A 26,002-nucleotide genomic window follows, 5' to 3' on the forward strand; every position below is an offset into this window, starting at 1 on the left:
CTGCGAGTTGCAAAATGTGTTTTTAAAAGGTACTAATTGTACGTAAAAATAAAAATATCAACTTTATTTTAGACAAAATATAAACGTTTGACTGCCAAAAATGGCTAAATAAGTTAATATTTAAATTAAAAGCTCATTTTCTTTGACTGGACCATGAGAGTTTATTTTACAAGAGAACACCGAACAGAAGTGTGAAAATAAAACAAAATAGTCACCGTACACATATTACACTTGTATGAATATAACAGTTTGCTTATGTCCACAAACTTACAGCGCAGGGAAGGTTATACCTGTAATGTTCTAAAAAAAAAAAAAGGCAAACTTTTTGTTTCTATCCAAATATTTAACAATATTTGTCATCTCCACCAATGACTTGCCAGCTCGGCTGGCCAGTTCCAGAGCAAAAAGAGTCACTTTCAAGTAGCAGCCGAAGCACGATCAAAGCTAAGAAGGTAAGCAGAGCTGCAGAGAACACAGATTAGCATTTGTGAAAAACAAAAAACAAAAAAAAGTGTTACTGTTGCTAGTGTCATGCAAAGTAAGCAGAGCTGCAAATAATTGTGTTGGATGCTAACAGCATTAGCTTCTGTACTTGTTGATTTCTCGTTGTCAATGTGACTCGAGTTTGGTAACGTGTCCATTTGACACATACGCACCCTCGTCCCTGAGCGCTGTCCGGGACACGCGCACTCGCCTGTCGAGATCCCGCCCACTGGCGACGACCACCTGACCTGCCGTTGGCCGAGTGGTATGTTGGGCAGCATGAGACAACGGGCTAATTTCAGCAAGACAAGATATAAATATGTTATTATTAAAACACCCCGAGAAACTGTTTGGAATTGTGAAAATGAAAACGCATCATACGTCTCAACGCGTTCAGCATCCGTGCGACGAATATTGCTGAGATGTTTTGGGGCATTGCAGGTTGGTGGGACAAAGATGAGATTTGGCGCAAATGGCCGTGACGAGGAAGGACGGCTCGAAAGGCATCAGGTGGTGATAGCGGTCAGCGTCGCAGTTGGCCTGCGGGAGAGAGGACACGTCAAAGTTGGTGAGATGACGACGCCATTGATCGATTAGTTTGGGGTTTGTCAGGGTGATTTTTCCAAAATACATTTTTTGCAAACAAATGAGACAGATTACCAAAAAAAAATCGATTTGCTTTGGCCAGTCTTTGTCTGATCGGAGTGGGTGCAGACTGGGCTGTAATGTCCCCTACCCAATACCCTCTAATCCACTTCCACATGTGCAAGTATTCGAGGCGTCATTCGTTTGCCTGTTTGCTGAGGTTTTTTCCCTCCAAATCCATACTGTGCTCCTCCCTTACAGGAGCATAGTCTGGGACTGCTTTTTTTTTTTTTTCTTCTTCTTCTTTAAAGAGATACTTATTTAGCCATTTTTGGCAGTCAAACGTGAATATTTTGCCTATAATAAATTTTATATTTTCAATATTTTTTATGTACAATTAGTACCTTTAAAAACACATTTTGCAACTTGCTGTCGACTGAAAATGACATCACAATGTGCTCAGGTAACCAATCGTGGCTCAGCTTGTGAATGTCACATGACTAAACCTAGATAACAGGTGAGCTGTGATTGGTTACCTGAGCACATTGTGATGTCATTGTCAGTCGACAGCAAGTTGCAAAATGTGTTTTTTCAAATCAATTTGATGGCTCATTGTTTATTTTATTTGAAATGTAACTATTTACAAATGTTTTTGACTAAAGTGTTTTTTCCCCCCCAAAGACTTTTTTTTTTTTACTGTGATAGAAAAAAAATTATACATTTTATGGATGTTGAAGTAATGCTAAAAAAAAAAATAAAAAAAAAATGCAAACCCCAGAAGGAAAAAAAAACTCCATAAAAAACAAAACTTCTCTCAATACGAAATCTGAAGTCAGACATTTTAAGGCCAGACTTATGAATGAGGCTGATATATATAAAAAATTCCATCCATCCATTTTCTTGACCGCTTATTCCTCACAAGGGACGCGGGATATAAAAAATTAAGAAATAAAAATAAAAGAGAAGAGTACCTGAGAGAAGGCCATAAAAAACAGATGCCTGTGTGAGAATCCCGAGATGGACGTGTCTGCCGGCTGCTTCTTCACACTTTTCTGATACGCCTGTCAAACAAAACATAATAGTTATTCTCTTCTACCTGCGCAGTAAAAATAACAAAAAAACTAACGTCTGACCTCCAGTGCTATCTGCAGCGCCGAAAACTGCACCCACACTTCCTGCTGCTGAGCGGCAGGTATCGAAAGCGTCCCGTTCTCCCTGTTGGTCACCGAACGGTAGCGGGACCACACGCACTGGCCCACGGCGCGCACCGTCTCGCTCTGCGAGTAAACTACCAAAACAACACAAAAGTTGCCGTCGTCATAGGACATCATCTATGCAGGATTTCGATTTCGTGGAAAGTCTTCTCACTGTCAGGTAGAAGCACGTGAAGGAGGTCTTTGGCCAGAAGGAAACCCATCACGCCGTAATTCATCGCTCTGGTAAATAAAGGAGGAAAATGTCAGTTTTTATGGCTCAGCAATGCACATAAGTGAACATCCAAGCTGCATGCAGACTACCAACAGTTGAAGTACTCAATCATGTATAAATAAGAATAGTACATTTTTTTTCCTATGGAACTGCTAACCTCATTTAGTTGCTTTATAGGAGGGGTCACCAAACTTTTTTTGAAAGTAAAAGCTACTTCTTAGGTACTGAGTTATGTGAAAAATGTGTATCTTGAAAAAGTAACTTAGTTACTTATGATTACATGCTTTAAAAAGTAATTTGGTTACTTTGCTGATTACTTGCTTAAAAATAACTTACTTATGATTACATGCTTTAAAATGCAATTTAGTTACTTTGCTGATCTATTACTTGCGTAAAAGTAACTTCGTTACTTATGATTACATGCTTTAAAAAGTAATTAAGTTACTTTACTGATTACTTGATTTTAAAAGTAACTAAGTTAGACAAGTTACTTCAGTCAGTGTCTAAAATCCCTTTAGGGCCACCTAAGCCATCTCTGATTAAAATTTGCTGTTCAGTGTCAACTAATGCAAAATAACTAACATATTTGCTTTGTCAATAAACAAAAAGTATACCGAACAAACATAAACATAACACTTGTGTATTTGCTGAACATTAATTTCATTAGGTATCAGCCATGTGGTATTTTGACAAACATTTTGAAGTGGAAAATTTTTTTACAGCTTCCACTCTTCCAGGAAGACTTTCAGTATCATTTCTATACCTCCACTAAAAATTAATCACAAAATGTTCCACAACATCATTACGTATACAAAAGCTCATTCCTTACCTCGGGTATGTGGGATGAAAGAGAGGTGGGATAAAAATTCCCATGGGAATGATCAGCTCATTGCCCCGAAGAGATGGCGTGACGGACAGACTTAAAAGCAAAAAATAAAAACAACAACAAAGTTTTGTATGACTGTGCATCTTTCATATGACGTTTGCATTGCATGTAAATGAGAAACGTACACATCGGCGCCGTCAAGGCCCTCATGCAAGAGTCTAATGCGCTTCTTTTGTAACAAGGTCAGCAGCTGCAGGTAGTTGGAGAAGAAGCTGAAGTTGACGGACATCTGGAATTGTACAAAATGTGGAGTCAATAAGCTTCGTCATTTTTGGTCATACGCTTGGCTTCCATCAGAGCATTCTAAGTCACAATGAAAAAATTGGTACATTCCTCTCATCCTCCATAAACCATAAAGTAGGTCTGATCAAAGGCTGCATCAATGGACAAATAATTACAAAAACATCCGTCTGATAGAAAATAAATGTTCTATTTTTTATGTTTTATTACATCATCATTCCTTGCCTTACTATGGAGATGGTAGATTCCTGAAAGCTTCTGACCTTTAGCCTTTAGCCACCACTGGGTGGTCACTATTTTTTAACAAGTAAAATAAATAAATAAATAATAAAAATGTAGTTCTAAAAATATATATATACACACACAAGTTTCACCCTGTAAACATCATTAAGCATATAATTTATACATTATTTAAGGCAAGTCCTCTGGTTTATGTTTAACAAATTTAAAATATCATAAATCTAATAAGTTACTGTCTCAAATGTCTAATTTCAATAATGTAAATGTATAGGAGCATATGCCGAGAAATGTTTCCTGGGAGAGGCAAAATGGCGGCCTCAAAGATCTTGGCCTATCGGCAATCCAGTCATATATTCAGATCAGTGGGTCCTGCGACTCCTCCCATATTACGTCATCCTGCCTGAACCAGGAAGTGGCATGCTAACACGCTAACAGCTAATTTCTTAAGGAAACAATTTAACCATTTCCATTATAAATGTCTCCCTCCCATTATTATTTTAGAACATCTTTTTTGAAATCATGTTCACATAAAAATATCATATTGTTCTGTTACATGACATTTAATCATTTCACAGTGAGATGTGTTAGTGACTGTTTTGAAGTGACTAAAAAAAAAAAAAAGGCTAATTTTCCCATAAAAGGGCAACACTGAAAATGAATGAGCCCGATTGCAAGCATGAGATAGGGAATCTCTATAAATCCGTGGAATAACTGGGTTGACTCATTCCGGCGCATAGCATTCTATTTCGGGAATTCCATTTACCTCTGAATAAAGAAGGTCAAGCTCAGCCTCACTGGGTTCTTCTTTTGTAGTCACAATTCTTGGAGTTACAGACTGAACCTGAAGGCAAGAAGAGCCATTATTTATCTCCGTGGTGAGCTTCAAAGGCAAACTTGTGCTCTAAATCACCTTTCTCATAACAAACTGGAGAGTCTTCTGGTCGCTCCACTTGAGTTTGTGGAGTTGTGACTTGAAGGAGGACAGGATATTTGCAATAAGCTCCTCTGCCTGTCCGACAATAAAAGACGCCGAGTCGAAATATCGCATGTTAACGCGCCGGTAACGTCCGCGCGGCGTCTCCTCACCTCCCCGCTGGCGACGTCCTCTCTAAACAGACGCGCCAGAACGGCGTCAAAGCCTCGCTCCGTTTCCAGCATGCAGCGTTTCCAGCGCGGGGCCGTGGCGAAGACCTCGCTCAAAGCGCCCGTCATTGAGTCGAGGTCGCGTCGCCTCGCCTCCACGTGGCCCAGGACCACCGACAGATTATTTGCCGTCTCCGAGAATCTGGAGTCCAGGGCGGGCAGTAGGGTGTGCAGCAAGTTGAGCACCATGAACGTGTGCAGGGGGCCACTGAGCAGAATGACGGCGGGTCAGAGACTAAAAAGCGCGTGAGTGGGGGGAGGCGCATTGTGGGTCACTTACAGTACCTGGCGCTCAGCTCGTGGCCGGTTATCCACTTGCCGACGATGTCGGACATCTGCACGATGTAAGGCAAGTTGTGCAGGAGGACGTGGTCGTCTTCGGTGAGCGGCTGCGTGTGGAACGCAGCCTGCAGGCAAGCCAACCAGTCAACAGCTGGGGCCTTGTGCTGTGGATTTGGGATATTTACAAGGGGTAGAGTTACGTTCCTGGGGGATCGCCGTATGACAAATTTTTAAGCAAGTTAGGTAAAAAACAAAAAACAAAAAAAACACTAGAAAAGTGTTGATATGTGTCCACACCAATGAGTGGAAATCTGACATTTTTCAAAGTGTTACTCCAACACTGTATAGTGTAGAAAAATCTACTTGAAAGTACTCTACACTAGTGTCAGTGTTAAAAATATAACTCAAAGTACACTTTACTCTGGTAAATGGTATTCATTTTAACTCTGACTGCCTAACGTTATCCAAAAAAACCCCCCAAAAAAACCAACCCAGACAGTGCGAGCCGAGTTCGAGCATTTTAACTCATCTTTCAAGGCAAACAGAATATTGTGTGCTATGACTACATAAACAAGGTGGCTACCGCATGAAATATCACATTCCATTCTTTCATTAGAAAAATAAGTATGTTTATACCTTATTCTGTTTTTTTTAGTAATCACCATTTGAAAACAGGTAATTTGAGTGACATCGAGCGAAAATTGAGAAAATAAGGAGAAAAGAAGCTTTTTGTGAAAAGATACATTTTCTGCACAACGACTTTGACAATATTTTTTGGTTAGCGACGTCCTGTGAACTAGATTTAATGTAACAAGGGCTTTAATCCCTCACGTCATCCTTGAAAATGTTCTATTTCATCATAGTCAAGTTACATTGTAATTTGCTCCATAGGGAGCGTATCGAAACAATGCTGCCATCTGCTGGCCATAGTTAGTGGGTATTTGTGATTTCACAAACTCAATGATAAGGCAGCGCTGCACAGGACATTGCACTGCCCAATGAGAAAACAATGAACGAAAAAAAAAAAAAAAATAAAATAAAATAAAACGTTAACGTCAATTAACGTTTATGGCAGAATTCATTGGGATTTTAGTATACGTCATTAAACGTGTTTGCCAGTCAAAGAGTTAATAGCGTTTTTTTGTTGTTTTTTAAATCAGTGTTAAAATAACACTGCTTACTGCATATTTGAATGAACACTGGAAATTTAACACTGACTGATATGCTGTGCATGGATTTTACCTGCAGCTCCTTGATGGTCAAGCGTTGAGAGAGTTGCCCTTTGGCCCTACGATGCCTTAGAGGTGCCACGGCAACGGCCAGCTCGGAAGACAGCAAGGTGAACGCGCTGACGTGGATCATGGCGCTGCCCGGCGGGGCCCCCAGCAGCGCCAGGTACCGATCGCACGAAGCCAAGAACGGACGCAGCGTCTATGCGAGGACGAGGAGCAAGAGCGCGTAAGTATCCCGGCGAGGAGACACGCCATTGTGTCATTTCACCAACCTCCCTTATAACTTGAGATTTCTCAGTCTCGTTGTTCCATTCGATCGGGATCAGCAGGTCAGGCTGATCGATCTGGAGGCAGAGCGGCGGCGTCAACGGAGTGCGATGTGTCCCGCGGCAATATCAATTCAGCAGACTGACCTGTATGTATCGTTTGGTCTTCTTGCCGGACGTGTCCGTGGGGTCTTCGCTGACGTAGACGTTGAAGAAGGGGAAGGTGGCGTAGTCTCTCATCAGCACGCTGAGGGTGGAGTTGAAGTCGGTTTGGTTCCACTGGCCCGACACTGACCAACCGCCAAGCTGCAGCCACAGCGAAAGGAACAGTGAATACAAGTGTAAATATGAAGCGATTGCTAACTGTTTAGCATCGGCTAATTCCCTTGTTTACTCATCAAATAATGTGTTTATGCATCGTTTGTAAATGATTTTTTTAGGACAGTATTACGTGTGTAATAAAGATATAATTATGTGTGTGAACTAAATGGTAGTTAGTGATTGTTTACTAGAAGTGATCATTACTAGCGCAAAATAATGCTAATCGCGTTTGCTAAACATTTAGCATAGGCTAATACCCTTTGTTTACTCATGAAATGATGTGTTGAAGAATAGTCTATAAATGATTTTTAGGAGAGTATTATGTGTGTAATATAGATATAATGTGTGTGTGAACAAAATGGTAGTTAGTGCTTGTTTACATGAAGTGGCCATTGCTAGTTTGCTAATGCTAATCGCGGTTGCTAACCGTTTAGCATAGGCTAATGCCCATGTTTACTCATGAAATAATGTGTTAAAGCATAGTCTGTAAATCATTTTTTAGGCCAGCATACATGTGCAATGTAGATATAATGGATGTGTGTATGAACAAAATGTAGTTAGTGTTTGTTTACCTTAAGTGTTCATTGCTAGTGTGCTGATGCTAATCGCGATTGCTAACTGTTTAGCAAATATTGGCCATATGGGGCAAACGTTTCCTTCCTGTTTTGGCAATATAGGCCTACACTGACACCATTTGTTTAGTGGCTGATATTTTCAAAAAATGTTTAGTACGGATTGCATTTATCATATGTAGATAAAATTCTTATGATTGTGTTTATTTGAGGTCTGGCACTCATTTATTCCAATAAAATATACAGATAAAAGTCTATTGACACTCGGCCGTGTCACTTGAAGTGAAAATAGAAGCCAAATAGGATATCACTGTGTCACGCTACTTTTGTCCATGTTGCGTATCATTCTTGACTCACTTTGTGAACGAGTGCGAGGAACGGCTCCACTCCAGCGATATCCAAGGATTTGGTATCCATACAGGTGCGATAGAATCCTTTCGCCTTCTGCACAGCTGAACTTGCAAGCCCGTTGGTTGATTCTGGACATCGACGCAATAAAGTGAAAAGCCAATTAATTTGCTTTTTTTTTTTTTTTTTAAATAATCAAAAATGGCTAATGACTCTTTACCCAAAAGCTCCCTGAGATACTTCAGCAGCTCAGTTTTTCTGTCCAAGGTCCTCTTCTCTTTTACGTCTCTTCTGGATTTTTCTCTCTGATGTCCGTGGAGGTCAGGTGAAGGTCTGTCAGGTCCGCATGAGAACAGGAAGTAGTCACAGGGATGCGTGAAGGGGTCCGCGGACATGGAAAGATGGGCCGAGGCCCTCTGGCAGGCTTGGGAGTCACAAGGGCCTACTACAAGGAAGGAGAGCGAGAACAATTAGACCAACGGGAAATATGTGCATTTGAGGTGTTTTCTGTGTGAGTTTGGGCCCACCGAGAACGTCCTGGTTTTGGTGACGAAGAGATTGATGTATGTAGTAAACCATCCCAAGGAAAACGGCGCACAAGATGAAGAGTGACAAAGCACAGCTGCACTTTACCCACGCCGGTTTAGTTCGTTCAGCGGGTTGCTGGTGCTCGATGTCTGACTCTTGTAGAAGCTCCAGCTCGGTTTGCGGCTGGGCCTCTGTGGGGTCTTGGGTGGGGGGATTCAGCTGGAACAGAGCTGATGGGGATAGCACCATCTCGGGTTCTGGCTGTGATGACAGTTGTGCCGATACCTCAGGCTATAAAGTATATGAAACAAGACAGTCCTTTATCTTTAGCAATGATGCTAGGTATGTAGTTCCTTCCTTTGCTATCAGCCTCTGACAGCTAAGCTTTGCAATTTTGTCATAATATTATTCCTAAAGTTGTCAGTCACCTGGCAAGAGTTTTCTGTCCTGGCTGCAGTTCAGCACCAGTTTTGACAAGTTTTTTTTTTTTTTTGAGCTGTCAACCTGCTCCATCATGTAGTAAATTTACACACTCCACATTTCTCTACACATGATTTGGAAAAGGATATTTTGGTTCATCCTGTTAACTTCCTTTAGACAGTGACACAACTAAATGCTGTAATTCGGGGACAATGATAAATAAATGCCTTGATAGCTAACATTGGTGTGCTGAAGCATTTGATCCAAGCGTAGCATCATAATATATCCAGACTGAACAAAGGGTGTCCAAGGATTGACCCTTGAGGGACTCCACGTTATGTTCAATCACTTGAAACTTCCAATGGTCACAAAGTAACTCCTTTTCTCCTAGTAGGACCTGAACCATTTTAGGACTGTTCCATTTAATCCTACCTGAAGCGAGCAGCTGATTATTTGCAGTAACTCAGTTGACAAGAGTCCACATGGTGTTTATCAAGCACGTCCTCTGTCAGGTTTGTTTACTCCTTACTGTTATGGTCAGGGAAGGAAATTACCAGAGCCAAAAGAGACATCCCCTTTTCAAAAATAAAACACCCACATACCCAATACTAAACATACACAAGAACCTTTTCTGTCCTACCTGAAGCCCACTTGGAGTTTCACTCATTCTTAGCATTTGGACGTCTTGCTGCGTTTCCCTGCTGGTGTTGTCCATCTTTTACATCTGATGTGTTACATATGTGTTTCAGCTTCAGCGCCCCCCCACCACCTCCTCCTCCTCCTCCGTCAGACAGCTGTCATCTCAGCTCTTTATCTGCTTTTCTCACTCAGGTCTTTCTTCTTGCTAGACTGATAAAATAAACACAAGAAAGAAAACCCAACTCTTCTGCACATAGACACCAGATAATATTTTCAGTTAATGGTCAAGTAACTTTCAGGATGTATTGTAGTGGATGAAGTGCAGACAAGACGAGGCTCCAATATGCAACATCGGATATGCCCGCTGTGCATAGTTTGCCAAAAACCTGACAACACAGCAGTGATCAAATCCAGGCCAACCGATGGCTTTTGATTACTGTTGCACTGCAACAGATACGTGTAAACAAATTATAGAATGTAAACATTCCAAGGCGCACACAGGCTGTCGTCATTATCAGCGCAACGCATGGCTGGCGGCGACTGATACGAGACACGTGGGGGGTCCCGCCGACAACGTGGTGCGTTTTCGTCATCGAAGCTGGGGTTGGGAAACACGTTTTGTGCTTGTCACGCATCACAAGACACTTGTAGTTATGCGAATGGGCATCTAATGCAATGAAAAATCCAAAACTTTTTTTTCAAACATTTTATTCATTTATTTTTTTCAAATGGGGATAAATGTTTTTTGTTTGTTTTTTTAAAGACACATACCTTCACACATATCAAACACTTGTTTATATAAAAAAAAAGGTATACAAAAAGGACAAGGCAACATCACACCGGATAAATGCAGGCATCGTCATACGCATTTGAGCACGCAAAGGCATTTAAAGCTGTTGGTGCAGAAGACCGTAAAATAATACTTGAGGAATACCAGCACCTACAGTACACAGCGAGCATGCAATGCTGAGTTACTAACTGTCATGATGTCTTGCACCGGGTTCGGTGAATAATGAATTTCCATGATTGCAACCCGGCGTCCATTGTGACGGACCGCCCGGAATACAAGCGTGAAGGCACAACGCCAGGATAGGAGAAAAACAGTATGATAAAATTAATACAGAAGTAGAAAAGGTGAATAATGGTAGATAATGGAAGTGTTTACTTTAACCTCAAGGAAAGAGATTAAGGTCAAAATACAGAGCTCAAAAATGAGTAAATGACTCAAAAGGAAAGAAAAAAAAGAAAGAAAAAAAAAAGGTTCGAACACTTCCATTAGACAGCTTCTAAATATTTGGTCGCTATGCTCAAACATGTTCCCTAAAATGTCTTAAATCTAATTCCTAATGATAGGACATCAGACTTAAAAAGAAAAAAAAAAAAAAAAAAAAAAAAAAAAAAAAAAAAAAAAAAAAAAAAAAAAAAGGTCCGTATATTGTAATATTAGGTAAAGCAAAGAGGTTGTAATGCGATGCGACAAAAAGACGGCGCCTACCATTGTGTGCTTGATTTTTTAGCTTCAAAGTGACGCTAAGCATAAAAACATAATCCAGGAATAATCACACGTCCTGTTTTGGAGGCATGCTGGTGACACTTTTAGCTACATGATGAGATCCCCGTCATAGAATCTGTGCTGGTAACGCTTCGCTCGGCTCACAGCATGCGCCTAATACTTAACTCTGCTCTTAACTAGTTTGAATGACGTATTTTCGAGGAGGCTGTTATTTGCTGATGTCCTCCTCAGCCAGTAGCCAATCTAAAGTGGCAACAAACAAACACACAGGAGGCTCCTGCTGAGCGAATCTATCGTATGTGATCCTTTATCGGCCACCAGAGCAGCAGCTGGAGCGTTCCCAAAGGGACGGGAGCGCTCTCTTGATCCAAGCGGTCTGTGCAAGATACGCGGAGCATTGTTGATTTTTTTTTTTTTTTTTTTTAGCATAAACATACGACAACGAGAAGGCTTAATCTACACGAAGAGATCTGTGGCGGCGCAGTACATTACCTCTGCACTCAAGTGGACCGAACGACGACGAGAGGACGCGGCACGGCATGCAAAAACGCACCCTGGTTTCCACGCGGGACATTCACACGGAACACGGAATAAAAGCCCTGTGTCGCGAAGGCCGAGCGCTGAATGGAACCTGTGCTTTTGGATTTGGTTGAGATTTAAGCGGAAAAGGGGAAAGGGGGGGCAAGCGGGGATTTAGAGAGTCACCGCGCCGTCTAATTGGCTCGCTTGGCGTGGCACTTCATACACAAGATGCGGCCATCCAGCGGGTAGCAGCCGTTCTCATCCGCTTCTATGGAGAGAGGGCGAGCGCAGTCCTGTGAGACACAACAGAATCCAAAATCAACTTCATTTTTTCAAATAGGTGAAGAGTCTGCTCTCAATACTACAGCACCACACACACAATACATTTATAGTAGTCAATTTAATTTATTCTGTGACAATGCTCATAACTTAAAACAGAACCATGCATGATTCATTGAATATAACAAAAAAAAAGAAAAAAAGACATGCAGCATGCTTCATTAGAATCAAAACATTCAGTGCCAAGGACGAGTTATGCCGCTTGATGTTTTTTCATTGGGAGGGGGTTGATGGGGCGCTAATACTGTTCCCATTTAAATTGCAAGTGATTGAGGAGTGGCAATGAGCCAAACCGCCAGTAGAGGGTAGCATTTCTGTTTGCCAACTGTTTACAGTGGGGGCTGCAGCTCGAGTTCTGACCAAAACAAAGAGATCAGAACATATTACTCCAGTCCTTAAGGCTTTACAATGGCTCCCAGTCATCCCATCTTACTTCGCAGCGGTAGCACTTGAGATGGAAGTTCTTGTCAAGAGCCACGACTCTGACTGTCTCCTCGCTGCCTGGCGCTGGAATAATGGGCTCATTGCAGCTGACACACAGTGGGGAGAAGCGCCTGGAATCCAAAAATAGTTAAGCAAATGACATTTCCACATGCTGATTGGTCTAAATGAGAGTCGACTCCACAATTTTTTAGCGCAGCTACTCATTTCACTGTCATATATCACACCGTGTATATGTGAATCGCGGGAATTTGGCACCTGTGGTAATCCTGGACACAGTAAGGGTTATTGTTGTCGTCGGTGATGAAGGGCGCCCCCTCCAGTATGCATGAGCAGGTGCTGCAACGGAAACAGTGCGAGTGGAAACACTGACCGACCGCCTTCAGCACACGGTCCGTGATCCTCTCCCCGCATCGGGAGCACACTGCCAGCGAATTCTGAGGAGGAGCAAAGGGAGCATGGAGATATAAAAACACACCAAGTTTGTTTCAACGGCAATGGTGCACATTTTTTTTCCCCATTTTGTTCACACAGACACAAAAAACCTGCTGATTTTTGTCTCTATTGTAAAGTTACTGTTGAAGTTATTTATATATATTTTTAATTTAATTTAAATGTAATCAGCGATTCTGACAAATACATCACACTGTCTCACTGTATTGTATATTTGGCACACGTGTACAAAGACTTCCAACCATCTGACATGGTCGTCTCACCATGTAGCATTCCTCGCACTCGGGAGCGCCCTCCCTGTCGTAGAACTGCATGCCCTGCAGGGGGCGACGGCATGTAATGCAGCAGAAGCAGTTGGTGTGGAAAAGTTTCTCCATGGCTCGCACTGCCGGCTGAGTGCGGGACAGCGCCTCGCCGCACTTGCCGCAAACGTCTGAAATGAGACAACAGAGGCTTACTGAGGTTCATCAAGACAAGACCAAATATCAAAAGATCGTGAGCGCGTACCGGTAAGTGGGGCGGGGCCGACGGGTGGGTGAGCGTCCATGTTTTTAATGAAGTCCTTGGTCATTCTCTCAAGTTCCTCCACTTCTCTCATGTTGAGCGGAACCCCCCCTCCTGAGGTTAACACTGGGCCAGGGGGTGATGGCTGTCAAAATGTAAACAATCAATTGTAAATTATTATTTTCCTCAAAAGTCAAGAACATTATCTATGACTGCAAATAGTCATTTGTGGTGGTTTACATTCATTTTGTTGTATTTGGCTTGATTTTCCCCACAGAACTGCAATCAACACCTCAGTCAGAACAAGACGTTAGTAAATGGACCGGAGCAGGTAAATACAGATAACCAGCAAAAATAAATACTTGGGAGTAAATGACAACAGTGGCTAAGGGTTCAGCTTGCGAATGCCACATGATCAAACCCAGAAAACAAGTCAGCCATGATAGTCATCGCGTTGGCATTGTGACGTCATTTTCAGCCGACAGCAACTGGCAGTACAAGGCAAAATGGGCGCTGAGATGGGATAAAAACGGGTGGATTTTCTTTCTTAGTTCATATTCCACAAACGCACTATTAACCCGAATGCCATGTTTAGACTACAACAGATTATTACGAACATTTTTTTTTTACTTGATTTCCCTTATAAATGCGAACATTAGCCCCCCCCAAAAAAAGTCTATCCTGTCAAGCTCACATATTTTGTTGTTTGTAGAAAATTTTCAACATCTGGCTGAAATCACAAATGCACCTTATACTGATATTGCCTCTGTTTGCCTTTTCTACCATTGCAGTTTTCACACGCGCACACTGAACATACCGTGGCTGCAGGGGGAGATTTCATTGGCTGATTGAAGGAGGAAGGCGGAGGAGATGCCACGGTCTTAGTTTGAGGAGGAGGCACGGCAGCAGGGGGGTTTTGGTTCTGACTGACAAACTGAGGGCTCTTCACATGATTAGCGGCCATATTGTTTGGCGGAGCAGCAGGTGTAGGCGGCGAGGCAGAAACTGGGGGCAAAGTGCTGTTGACCGGAGCGGGGGTTGTTTTCTGCAGCCCACTGCCCGAATAGGGAGACTGGTTCAGGTTCTGGTTGAGTTTTTTCGCCAGCGACGAAGACGAAGTGGTGATTTTTGCTCCAAATGGGGACTTGGCCACCGGGGGCGGTGGCGAGTTGTGGTTGGCCTGTCGGTTCGTCCGCGCTTTCAGTTCCTCTGCCCAGGGCGCGGGAGAGGGGCGGTCTCCCATCTCGGGAGGGGGGAGGAAAGAGAGGGCCGGCTTGGGCGCCGTTGGTGGGGGCCCGGCTGGTTTGGGTGACGGCGCAGTAGAATATTGGTTTGACAACTGCGGAAACAAAACATTCACATAAGACATTTCATTTCATTAAGTTAAAAAAAAAAAAAAAAAAAAAAAAAAACTATTTCAAGAGCCTGTAAAGTTAAAATCTTGTTAATTTGACACATCTCACACAGACAACTGTGTTTTTAAACAACATTGCCAAACGGAAAAATCATCCACAATATAAAATGATCCTCTGGCAACAACAAGGCACTCTAAAACCAGCCACACTAATTTGAAGTTATTGTCCACAAGCTGGCTTTTGGACCGCTCTTCTGCCTTCTCTCCATTACGTGCGGACACTTGTGGATAACATCGAGGCGCTCTAAAGTGACCACTATCTTACTGTTTGCAGGGAAGATGCCTTTTTTGGTTATAGGCACAGCTAGCTTGCTATAAATGCATGTCACAAATACTCATTTTCATTCATCTCAGGCTAGCTTACATATATCTTCAAACATTATTTAGAAACAACTCACTGAAGTCAGTTAAAAGAAAAACAAAACAAAAAAAAAAACAGTCACCAAGGGAAGGTCATATAAGGCGCCGAGACGCATCAACAGTTTTGAATGAGGCGCTTTGATAAAGCAAACAGTACATGTCATGTTTGGAGCTTATCAACAGGGCTTCAGCTTTCTGACATTTATTTTGTAGATTTGGAGCAAACATTATTCTGCCCTGGTTGTGCATCTCCCGCTTGGACTAAACACACTCCATTTATGGACCTCTCTCTGGGTCTCTGGCAGCACATTTTGGCTCCATCACACTCTCACGCTCCACTCAGTGTGCAACCTTCTCGGCAAGAGTCTCCTCTTCTTTTTTTTTTTGGGTGTGTGTTGTTTTTGCCAGCCCGATGTGCTGTGTGTGCAGTTCACTTATCATCGAGCTTTCCACCTGAACTGAGACTCATAAAACCGGACCTGGCATAACTCCAAATTATTTCCACTGACCGACCAGCCTTTGTTTTGCTTCCTTCCTCGGTCTGAATCTTTTTCTAGTCTCATCCTTGTTATTATTCGGCGAGTCAACCCCTAACTGTGTTTAACAGCCTGTGCTTAATCAGGTTCATAACATCACCTTTGCTTTCGTACCTTAGGGTTGAAGGGCGACCGTGTTTCCATTTCTGAAAGCATGTCTGTAAGAGAGTCGATCTGCCTATCGAGACTCGTTTGCTTGGTCATAGCCCTCTGTTAGAGAAGGGAAAAAAGGAAACATTAATACAGACTGGCATTTAAATATGACTCAATGAATGACTGCACAAAAAAGAATATTTTGTCTGTCAGTCATCTCAAGCAGTTGACACAAATAGCATTTAATAATTTTCATTAAAGTTGTTTTGATTAATCAAGTCAGCCCTGTTTTCTAGCCTTGATTCAAATATACAGTATTGTGTTTATTAATCTATTATTGTTTTTTTTAATGCCATTTTATGGCCTCAGACTCAGTGTGTGTCCTTAATAAAGTTTTGATTTGATGAGGAGTCCATCTTGGCTTACCTGAGGGTGCCCAACAGCACTAGGAAACGCGGGTACCGGTGGAAGCGGGTGGAGGTGGCGGAGGAGGAGGAGGAGGAGGAGGGGAAGCCGAGAGGCTTGCCAAACGGGCACTCTCGTCAGGGGCGGCCGGTGGGGGGAGGTCATCTGCTACGGGGGGCGGAGCCGGGAAGGCTGGCGGGGGGGCGTCCGAGGCGAGAGGTGTGATCTGGCATTCGAGGGGAGGGGCCGGCAACTCGTCATCCATTGGAGGGGGAGGAGGAGGGGGTGGGAAATCTGGGGACAACATGGAGGGTTTTAAAGCCAATCACACATCACAACAGCCAAGGTCAAAGATGCAATCATGTGACATCAACGCGGCAACGCCCATTGAGAGGCGGAAAAATGTGGCGGGATTTCGGCGGCTGCAATTGAAGGCTGATTATGTCAGAAGGCTATCCTGAGGTTAAGGTTATTTTCAAATGCAGCGCAGCCCTCAAAAGTGGCTTTTTTTTTTTTTTTGAGGAAATTGTGCTGCTATCCTTCGCAAGCATCCACAACCCAAGATTAGAGGAAAAGAGAAAAAAAAAAAAGATCTCCATAAGGTTCAACATTAAAAGCAAATTTCTGTTTTCCTCTGTTGTTAAATTGAACTCTCGGAAAACCTGAGGGAAGGTGGCTAATTACACCACCACCTAATTCTGTTGTGTAAAACGATGAAGTAAATAATCACAATCTGCTGCTAATCAATTCTTTCAGTCTTTAAGAGTCCTGAAGGCAAGTTGCAGCATGTTTTGCCGCTAAGTGCACACAGTCAAGCACGTTCCTGCTCTTGTGTTACAAATTACAATCTCCTGTATCTGTCCTGATACCCAAAAGTCACATAAATGTGGTCCTAATGCGCCCATAAAAACATCAAATACCATCACACAGCGAGGGGGGAGGCGGGGGCAGATCTCCGACACGTCCGATCACGCCTGTGCCCACGGGCATCGGCGTTGGCGAAGGCGCAGAGGGCGGCGTCAAGCTTTTGGGCCGCGGCGGGGCGACCGAGGCGAATTTCTTTGGCTGGTTGTAGAAGGACGGCGTGGTGACTTTGAAGTTGAGGGACGTCGTCACCATCACCGGCTTGCTGCTGCTTGAGCTGTCCATCTTCTGAACACTGACCTGAGAATGAGCGCACACATAAAAAATAATCAATAAATATAATTTGCAGTTAGATGGTGTGTTTTCATGATTGACTTTTTGTAAACAGTGGTAACTTTACACCAGATACCCTTTGTCGATAATTCAGTTAGTTTAAGGCTAACAAACTATACAAAATGTCATACATTGGCTAAGAAAACTAGCATCAAAGTTGACATACATATAAGAATAGTCACAGGCATATATCTTTTCCATATCCTCAACGAAAACTAATTTCGCTTACTAGTTTACTTAAGAGTAGTTGAGAAACTCTTCTTCGTTTGCATCTTCAAGACTGTGTTATACTGTCCCCAGTGGCCAAATCAGACATAACAGATGGATTCCCAATGAATGAATGAATGAATCTCAAGGCACCACTATATATATCTTTTAGGTTCTTATAATAAGGTCAAGTCTGTTTTTTTTCCTCCAGAATATTTTGAACAAACATACTGAAGTTGAGTCTAATATTATGACCTGCAATGAATTAGGTCAGGTCTTAATAAAACATCCATATAAAAGAAACATGCAACAACCCCAAAATAATCGTGTTCCAGATTCTGTGAATACAAGAGCGTAGGCAAATGGACGTCGGTGTAATGACAGAAAATGAATTAGTCCATTAGCACTGGACCGTGTACACAGAGCAGATGCGGCTTCGCGCAGACTGCAGCAACAGCTTACAATATTTATCACGTCGTTGTTTATGGTGACATCAATCACAGTCCCGGTTGGGTCACGGATCTATAGCTAACATTACCGTGCCAGGTGCGTCAAGAAAAGTGGGTCGGCTCAAGTGTTTACCTCACATGTGCTTGATGTTAAACAAATGTTGAACTTGCAGAGATTCCACACAAAGTCCGAGTATATTTCCCTGAAGGCCACCGGTCCCAAACATGACCTTTAGTTAAAAGGACCGTTGTTCCAATCGTACACAAAAAAAGTCATTTCTACACACACGAGACCAGTCAGGCCTCTTAAACAACGCTCCGTTCCAGGTACTGTTGTGAACTGATGATGAGTTGGCACATTCTTCTGTTATTTTGCTGCACTGATGACCTTAACCTGAAGAACACCAGAAAGAACGCTGGTAATCTCATTTGCATTTTTTTGTCAAGGCGCACAAGCTACACTTCAAGTTCTGACAAGACAAAAACCCCAGAGAGCTCTGCAAGTTATTGCATAATGAGTTTCCCTGACGTGAAAGCCAAAACCATGCCGCATTGGAATCTCCCTTATGTCAATCTATCATCCATATCGAATTTACCATTGCGACACAAAGCCCTGTTTCCACATAGAGTGATTATAGAAAGTATACAGAACCCTGACCTAATGAAAGATATTAAAAATGAGAAGAGGAACAAGTAATTTTCACAAAATTTCCACCATTATAGGTCACATGACCTACAACTTATATAAACTGAATGTATCATGCTTTAGACTGAACAGGAATCACAAAGGAGGAAATGTGTTAGCTTATGTCAAAGTGTAAACTGTCCAAACATGTCCAGTGTTCACAACAGCATATTTCTGCATTTTTTTTTTTGTCATTTGTATATGTACAGGCAAGAATCGTATCGTCTTGACAATGTTGTTCTCTTTAGACCGTATAGGTCTGTTTTTTAACAACCCAGAGGAAAAATGATGTCATTTTTGCCACTCATTGACTCATCATGACAATGGCGCTTTGGTGAATTTAAGTGGACTGTCAACGAGGAAGCAGAAGTAAAAGTGAAAAAGCCCATGTTACCGTTTGAGTTAACAGTAACACCCATTTATGAATGTCCCATCTCTCAATTATTATGGACTGAAGTTTATGTTTTACTGTTTAGGACTTCAAATACAGTAAAATTCACTTAAAATTAAATGGTCTTGTTTCGACTAGGAAAAGTTCATATCACAAATCTGGAGTGATGTCATGTAAGCCAAATAGTCACTTGTTTTTATCACCGACGTTTTGTTTTCTGTCAGGATAGTATTGCAAGCGTTACAATTACTTAAGCTATTTTATTACAGTATGATCACATTGTGTTGGTTTGAAATGTGTTTTCTGTATGACATCATTGAAATCAAAGTAGCGGTTTAAAAACAAAAACAATCTGAAAATACAGAGGCCATGAGCAAGGGCGAGCATATCTGATCACATTCAAAATATCATTGTTGGAACATGGCCATGTTGTTGCTGTTTTATTTCCATTTTACTAGCTTGTCCTTTTGTAAACGGACCCTCATGTATGTACTAGCATGTAGAGATTTACCTGTTGCGGTAAGTGTAAAACACTTATGTCTAACCTAAAATAACTGCTTGCAGCCATGTTCAGAGCAATAACAGCTGGCTCTTAAAAGAAATGGACCTACTGTATAATGTAGCGTGACACAAATGGGTACAAAACGTGTATTTGTGATACCTTGTTACCTAGGGACCAGCGCCATTAGTGCTTGCAATAATTCATGACAATTAGCAGCGCTAACGGGTTGCATGTGTTCCTTGGTAGGGCCTGGAGTGGTTTAGTACAACCTCGACCCCAACGCAGCTAATCTGTCTTGAAACTTGATCCTCGAGATGTGAGCGAGACCCTTTGCGGTGGAGAGAAATGTTGCATTACAGCACAATGACATCACCTTCTGTGCCGTTTTGTCTCGCCCCCCCCCAAGCAACGTCCCTCCATCTGTGCTGACTTAAGCTTTGCAATACCCAAATGGGGAACTCTTCGGATATGGCTAATCTCATCCATATTATTTTTATGTTCCTCACCCTGCAGTTCCCCTGTTACTTGAACTGAAAAGACGTCATTTGTGGCGTGTCGCTATCGTTTCCCTTTTCCAGCTCCAACGTCGGACGCCATGACTCTTACCAAATTGTATGCTATTAACTATTCTGACTGTAACATACCTTTGACATGACCAAATTGCTTTGTGGTACTGTACATTGGAAGAGAGAAAATACTACAACACCGTGACCATGTACGACCTACAAAGGGCAACAAGGTGACGCTCGACTGCAAAGTTAGATAATCCTTGCAACTTTCACACTTTAACAATAGTCATCCATCCTAGGTCCCACGTGGGCTTTAAGCAAAGACAACTGCTTTGAGATATACTCTAGATCAAAGGTCTCAAACTGTAGTCCTCGAGGGCCGCAGTCCTGCATGATTTAGAGGTTTCTCTCCTCAAACACACCTGATTCATCAGCAAGCTCTGCAGGAACCTGATACTGATCCTCATTATATGAGTCAGTTGTGTTTGAGGAGAAACCTCTAAAACATGCAAGACTGCAGCCCTTGAGGAATGGAGTTTGAGATCTATGCTCTAGATCTTAGGTGTGAAACGGCAGTCCTCGAGGGCCGCAGTCCTGCAGGTTTTTGGAAGGTTTCCCATTTTCAACACCGCTGATTCATATATGAAGCTCATCAGCAAACTCGGCAGGAGCTTGATAATTATCCTGATGATTGAATCAGGTGCGCTGGAGTAGAGAAACCTCGAAAACATGCAGGACTCTGGCCCTCGAGGACCGGGTCTTGACACATGTGCTCTAGATTATCTATGTTTGTTGATGAGGAAGGTTTCACATGAACACCCAGTTTGTTCCAAATTTTCCCACTAAGGGACAAAACATTATCTTATCTTGTTTTCGGAGCTATCGCCTAAGTGATGAGTTGCCCACAATCTTAAAGAAAGTGGTTTAACGCCTACTGGCTATAAAAATAACTAATGTTGGTTCATAAAGTGCTGTCTAAATTAGTAATTAAGAACAGGATGTTCTAAAAGTCACAATACTACAATGCATTTTTTTTTTCAATTTCTTTTCAGGCATGATCCAGACGTGAGGCCATCAGCATTTGACAGATTTTAGACTGCAGATTACCACCTGGGAAGAGGTTTTTCTGTACCTGGCTGCAGTTAAGCATCACTTTGCTTCAGAGACTCATCAAGCTTTACCGACTTGTTAAGTATCAATCTCCCACTTAAAGTTTTTGAACAACCTGAAATTGGTATGGGTAAAGCTTTATCACTCATAAGCGTCCGCCAAATCGAGCTTTTGATGCAGAGTTCCAATGCAGCCCTCTGAACAGACTTCCTCTGGCTTTGCGTGAATGCCTGCTGTAGGAGACAGTGGAGTTCGTCTTTTTTCATCAGTGGTGGTAGTAGCGGGCCTTTTTTTGCTGCGTGCTTTGTCAAGAAGTGGCACTGAGCTGCGGTGGGGAGCAGAAAAACTCGTTGCCAGGTGGCAATCGTGCAACGCTGCTCCAATGTCAATTGGCAAGCCAAGGGCAAGGGAACGATATGCTCACAACCAGACCAGAGCTCAGAGATCAGTGTCTGGTACTCAGCCTCTGGAAACAGGACGTTTCCACTCCATCACAGAGGAGGAGCAGACATATTTGTGTCACATAAACAATGTTGAAAAAGAACCGCATTTTTTTGTTTTATTGTTCTTTGGATCATGATTTGAGGAGGCAGTTATTCTGTAAACTTCCAGATGCGACTGTATATTTGTTTGCAACTTTAGAGGACGAAATGCTCAAGTATCTGTTTAAGTATAAGCTATTCTATTTGGCTCAATTTCTGTTACATGCTTGGACGAATGTATGCCTACTGTTTATCTTTTGTGTTTTAATGGTGCATGACACTAAATGAGAAACTAAGCTACAAAAACTGCAAAGCCTAAGCTATCAAATGCTGATGGCCTCACATCTGTCCAAATCCTCAGTAAAACATAATATGACTGCTTGATAGGATTTTATTCCCCTTTTTTTGCCCTATGCATATTCAACATTTCTCATCTAAGTGGGCACAATGCTTTTAGAACTGTGCGTATGTTTAGGATATAAATCTATTGTTCTGATGTAAATTGCGCAACCTCATTTGTGGGAACGTGTGTCTAGGTCACTAATGCAGTGACAAACAAGCTTTGGAGAAGCAATCTTACAGGTCACTAGACATCCATTGAGCACCCGTGCTGTGCTCCGCCTCTGATCACACTGAGATGAATAATTAAACCAATGTGCATCCAAACGGCCTTGTCCCAATCGGAGCAAAGCCACGTTCCAACTCTCTTGATAGACAAAACAGCAAAGTACATGCCGTGATCGAAGGCTGTAAATAGTTTGTGTGTCTCAACTTGTCAAGGCTGTAATTAAAGCACAATTTCCCCCAGAAAAGCAACCATGTGTGTTCAAGCCATTCACAAATTGTCTCCACATCTTCATTTGCCTCACACGTATAGTCTCGATTCACACAACATCCTCTCGACAATGACCTCAGCCTAAACCACAACTGGTTCCTCGCTTAAAGTTTGTTAGTTAGCATGGACGAGGCTTGGCTTGGGGCTCTATCTTCCATCTGAAAACAATACTGCACATGTTTTTGAGTGCGCTTGCCAGAGAGACAGTCACATAATGCAAATGTTGTAATTACATTTCAACATTTTCCTCAAGATCAAGGTGACTGGATGTACAGTACACACACAGATTTGTGAATAACCATCCCTACCTACTTGTAAATGTGACTGGAAAACGGAATCCATTTGCAGCTACACCTATTCACATTTGTTTGTGCTCTTTCTGCAACGCCTTAAAATGCAACCCAAACAAACTTCTTGCGCCTTGTAAAGCGGAGTAGACTTAAGAAGTAATCGTGTTGGCTACTGGCAGCTAGATCGTGAACAGCAACGTTCCAGAAGGGTCCAAGAAATATCCGACGGGCTGGCGAGGCTCCATGATGAGTTGACACCAGAGAAAGCAGGCTGTTAAACTTCTCAAGATGATGCAGCAAAAGGTCCGGAGCACAATAACTAAAGAGTTGTTATGAGTTTAAATAAAACGTAATAAATGGCTAATAGCAAAGTATCATTTTGTACATTTGTGTTGAGAAGCATTGACATACACGGCATGTGCGTCATCGCACTTACAGCGCTGTACTCCCCCAAACTTGTAGTCATCTATTCTGTAATATCAGCAGGCCATTCATTTATAACGCTTATGTTGCAAACTTGTTTTGGAATAATAGTTTGGGGGTATACATTTGGGATTCATTTCTTTTTCAACAATTGCCTGTAATAAAGGCAAGAAACTATTTGTAGAGGCTCTATACTAAGTTTACAAATTATATCAATATGAAATACTAATGTACACATTATTTCCCTTCTTGTTTTCTGAAAACCATTCCAGCCTAAACTCAGCAGCTATCGCATCAACCTACTTCATTGGCACCAATTACTACGATATGTAGCCAGTACTTTGGCACCTTCTTGTGGCATCTTCGGGCTAACAGAAAGAGTACAATATATGCGTTTTATAGCTAAATGCTGAGGATACGTTCGACGGAAAATAAATGTCAATTAAGAGAGACCGCACTTGTCCAATCAGAATGCTCTATGACGGCATCTCCTATATTGCTTTTTTTCCCGCAAGGGGACTTGTTTGCAAGATATAGGGGTAGATTTGATATTCAATAAACCTTAGTAGTTCACAGCACATTGCGCCCTCATTAACATCCATCTCCATAGCGGACTGATGACATAAATTAATATAGCAGGCTACGACATCTAGCACATTCAACATTCAAGCTTATATTATGAGATAGATCAGATAGCAATGGAATGTAAAGCTACAGTTGGCTAACATTGTAGCGTGGTAACCAGGAACACTATAGCTAGCTAGGTCAGGTGCATATATATATACGACCAAACCCTAAAAGCTAGATTCACCGAAGACAAACGGTTCAGTTGCAGCGTGACAAATTTAAATCCGTCAGTATTCTAAGAGGGTTGTTGTGTAGTCAAAGCAAGAAAAATGTTTCCTTGACAGCTCAGTCACAGCGGCCGCCACTCACCTTGCCAGCGCCGCCGGCTTCCGCGCAATCTGAGCCGGGCTGTCACTCACAGTCAAGTCAACGGCGGTCACGTTAGCTTTAGCTGAGTGGACCACCAGCACGCCCACTAACAAAGCTCGTATGGACCGAAGTGGCGAAAGGGACTCCGGTGAAACAATTCCTCAAACGTTTGAATTAAAACAAAAGCTCGAAAAGCACCGCAGCTATCGCTCTAAGCTAACCGGGTCAACTTTTTTTGTTTTTTTTTCTTGCTAGGTTGGTGCTTCCGCATAGCCGCCCTTTTATCGTCGATGTCCATCAGCTGGGAGTGCACTGATCTTGTCAATCTGTTTAGCGAAATAGCTCAACTCAAGTTTAAAACACGTATAGAATACCACAATAATATGTGCTTTGTCACTTAAAAGCTTATTAACAACACCCGCAGTTTTGCTATCGCATTACACTATTGTGTGCCACATGTGGACAGCTGCAGAATCCTAAACTGACACAAAAGTTGTCCTTATTTGGTAACTTGTGTCAGCGTGTCCTAAAACAAAAAAAAAGGCACACACCACTTCCTTTTCGGCTGACTTAATTACAAAGGCACTCACCGTGGTTATGCACTTGAAGTGGTTCTTTCCCCCTTTTACTTCCAACTCCTTTTCTTGTTGCTTGGTTCCTCTTGTTCCAGTTGCCAGTAATGGTAAGTTTGGTAACTTCTCCCTTTCTGTGTCTCTCCCTCTTACTCAGGCTTCCTCTTTCCAGCTGCTCGAGCTAGACCCTCCCCCTGCGCTTTTCAGACTGGATAAGGAATGACAGCATCCTTTCAAACAAGTTCTTTCTCGTTTGACTTTGGCTCAGGACCTGTGTAGTACAATGTAAACAGCACCTCACTCACTCACACACGCCCCCCCCCTTCTCTTTCTGAATGTGTATGAACTGTCCAGTCAACCCCCTCCCTCCTTCTCCTTCCATTCCCCCCTGCTCCCCTTTCTCTCTGGATTCTTGTAGCATTCTTCATTCAATGACATCAACCTCTCTCCTCGCCTCTCCTTGTAAGGTCAGGAGTGGGGGAATGAACAGGGCAAGAGAGGGAGGGAAGAGATAACAGGTCGAAAAAGGCATTATTAGGTACAGATCGCAATATTCGCAATATAGTTTGGAACACAGGGAGCTATAACAACAAAGGACTGTGTTCAAACACCAATGGAAATTGTATATTCCCCAAACGAAACATTTGAAATGGATCACAAGTCAAACGGTTGCCATCGTAAGACCATTTTAAAATGATCTTTTTATTGGATGGAAATATTTATATTTACAAGTACATTACACATACATCATTTCCATCTAATTGCTCAATTGCAATCATAATAATGTGTTTCCAACAACAATCATCCAGGTCAAGTTAATCTGCAAAGGTTGGACTTTGATGGCGTAAGACTTTGATTTTGTAATCATGGGGAAGGCAGGAAGTGTTTGGTCGGTGCTGGATTTCACTTTGATTTTCCTTTCTTTTCTCTTTATTTCTTTTTTTTCTGACCTTTTCTCTGGTCTCCTGACCATTTAAACCTCACGACTCTGGCAAGATTCTGAAGTACCTGGTTAAGGCGAAGGGTAATGGGATATTTATAAGGTTTTAGGTGAATGAATGAGTATAAATTTATACGTATTTGCACGCACGCACGCACGCGCACGCACGCACACATACACACCAAAAAAAAAAAAAAAAAAGAAGCGCAATGATGACAAGACGTTGAATCGGTAAGACTACCGAATGAACAATTCTGAGCTCTTTAAAAAAATAAAAATAA

General features: G+C 42.2%; 2 protein-coding genes and 1 long non-coding RNA gene across 5 annotated transcripts; 1 reads left to right on the top strand and 2 right to left on the bottom strand.

The window, feature by feature from the left end:
• Positions 1–142: 142 nt before the first annotated feature.
• On the bottom strand, positions 143–9,709 carry kel (Kell metallo-endopeptidase (Kell blood group)). 3 transcript variants are annotated; one of them, XR_013284425.1, is made up of 19 exons: positions 9,615–9,689; positions 8,554–8,845; positions 8,247–8,471; positions 8,036–8,157; positions 6,933–7,091; positions 6,792–6,863; positions 6,530–6,718; positions 5,291–5,451; positions 4,949–5,213; positions 4,773–4,871; positions 4,626–4,703; positions 3,508–3,611; positions 3,326–3,415; positions 2,437–2,504; positions 2,202–2,356; positions 2,040–2,129; positions 865–1,023; positions 657–775; positions 143–462 (listed from the first exon to the last, which is right to left on the bottom strand). XR_013284425.1 is itself a non-coding variant. In XM_077528045.1 (18 exons), exons 2-17 carry the CDS (start codon positions 8,801–8,803, stop codon positions 877–879), a joined length of 2,274 nt encoding a protein of 757 aa, XP_077384171.1. In that variant the 5' UTR covers positions 8,804–8,845; positions 9,407–9,709; the 3' UTR covers positions 143–775; positions 865–876. The 3 variants fall into 3 exon arrangements, 2 of the variants coding, with proteins under 2 accessions (XP_077384171.1, XP_077384170.1); XM_077528045.1 differs by having other exon boundaries at positions 143–775; positions 9,407–9,709; XM_077528044.1 differs by having other exon boundaries at positions 143–775.
• A 582-nt stretch (positions 9,710–10,291) lies between these two features.
• On the bottom strand, positions 10,292–25,087 carry zyx (zyxin). The gene is given in 11 exon segments (XM_077526831.1): positions 10,292–11,941; positions 12,421–12,541; positions 12,687–12,865; positions 13,145–13,314; positions 13,389–13,530; positions 14,203–14,724; positions 15,810–15,905; positions 16,215–16,238; positions 16,240–16,487; positions 17,114–17,357; positions 24,800–25,087. Coding segments are annotated over 10 exon segments (1,833 nt in total). The 5' UTR covers positions 17,343–17,357; positions 24,800–25,087; the 3' UTR covers positions 10,292–11,839.
• Positions 13,374–14,203, top strand: LOC144022223 (uncharacterized). The gene is made up of 3 exons (XR_013284289.1): positions 13,374–13,390; positions 13,663–13,716; positions 14,177–14,203. It is a non-coding gene; the product is annotated as an uncharacterized LOC144022223 (long non-coding RNA).
• Positions 25,088–26,002: the final 915 nt, after the last annotated feature.

This window comes from Festucalex cinctus, chromosome 7 (genome assembly GCF_051991245.1).
Source record: "Festucalex cinctus isolate MCC-2025b chromosome 7, RoL_Fcin_1.0, whole genome shotgun sequence".
NCBI classification, from domain to species: Eukaryota; Metazoa; Chordata; class Actinopteri; order Syngnathiformes; family Syngnathidae; genus Festucalex; species Festucalex cinctus.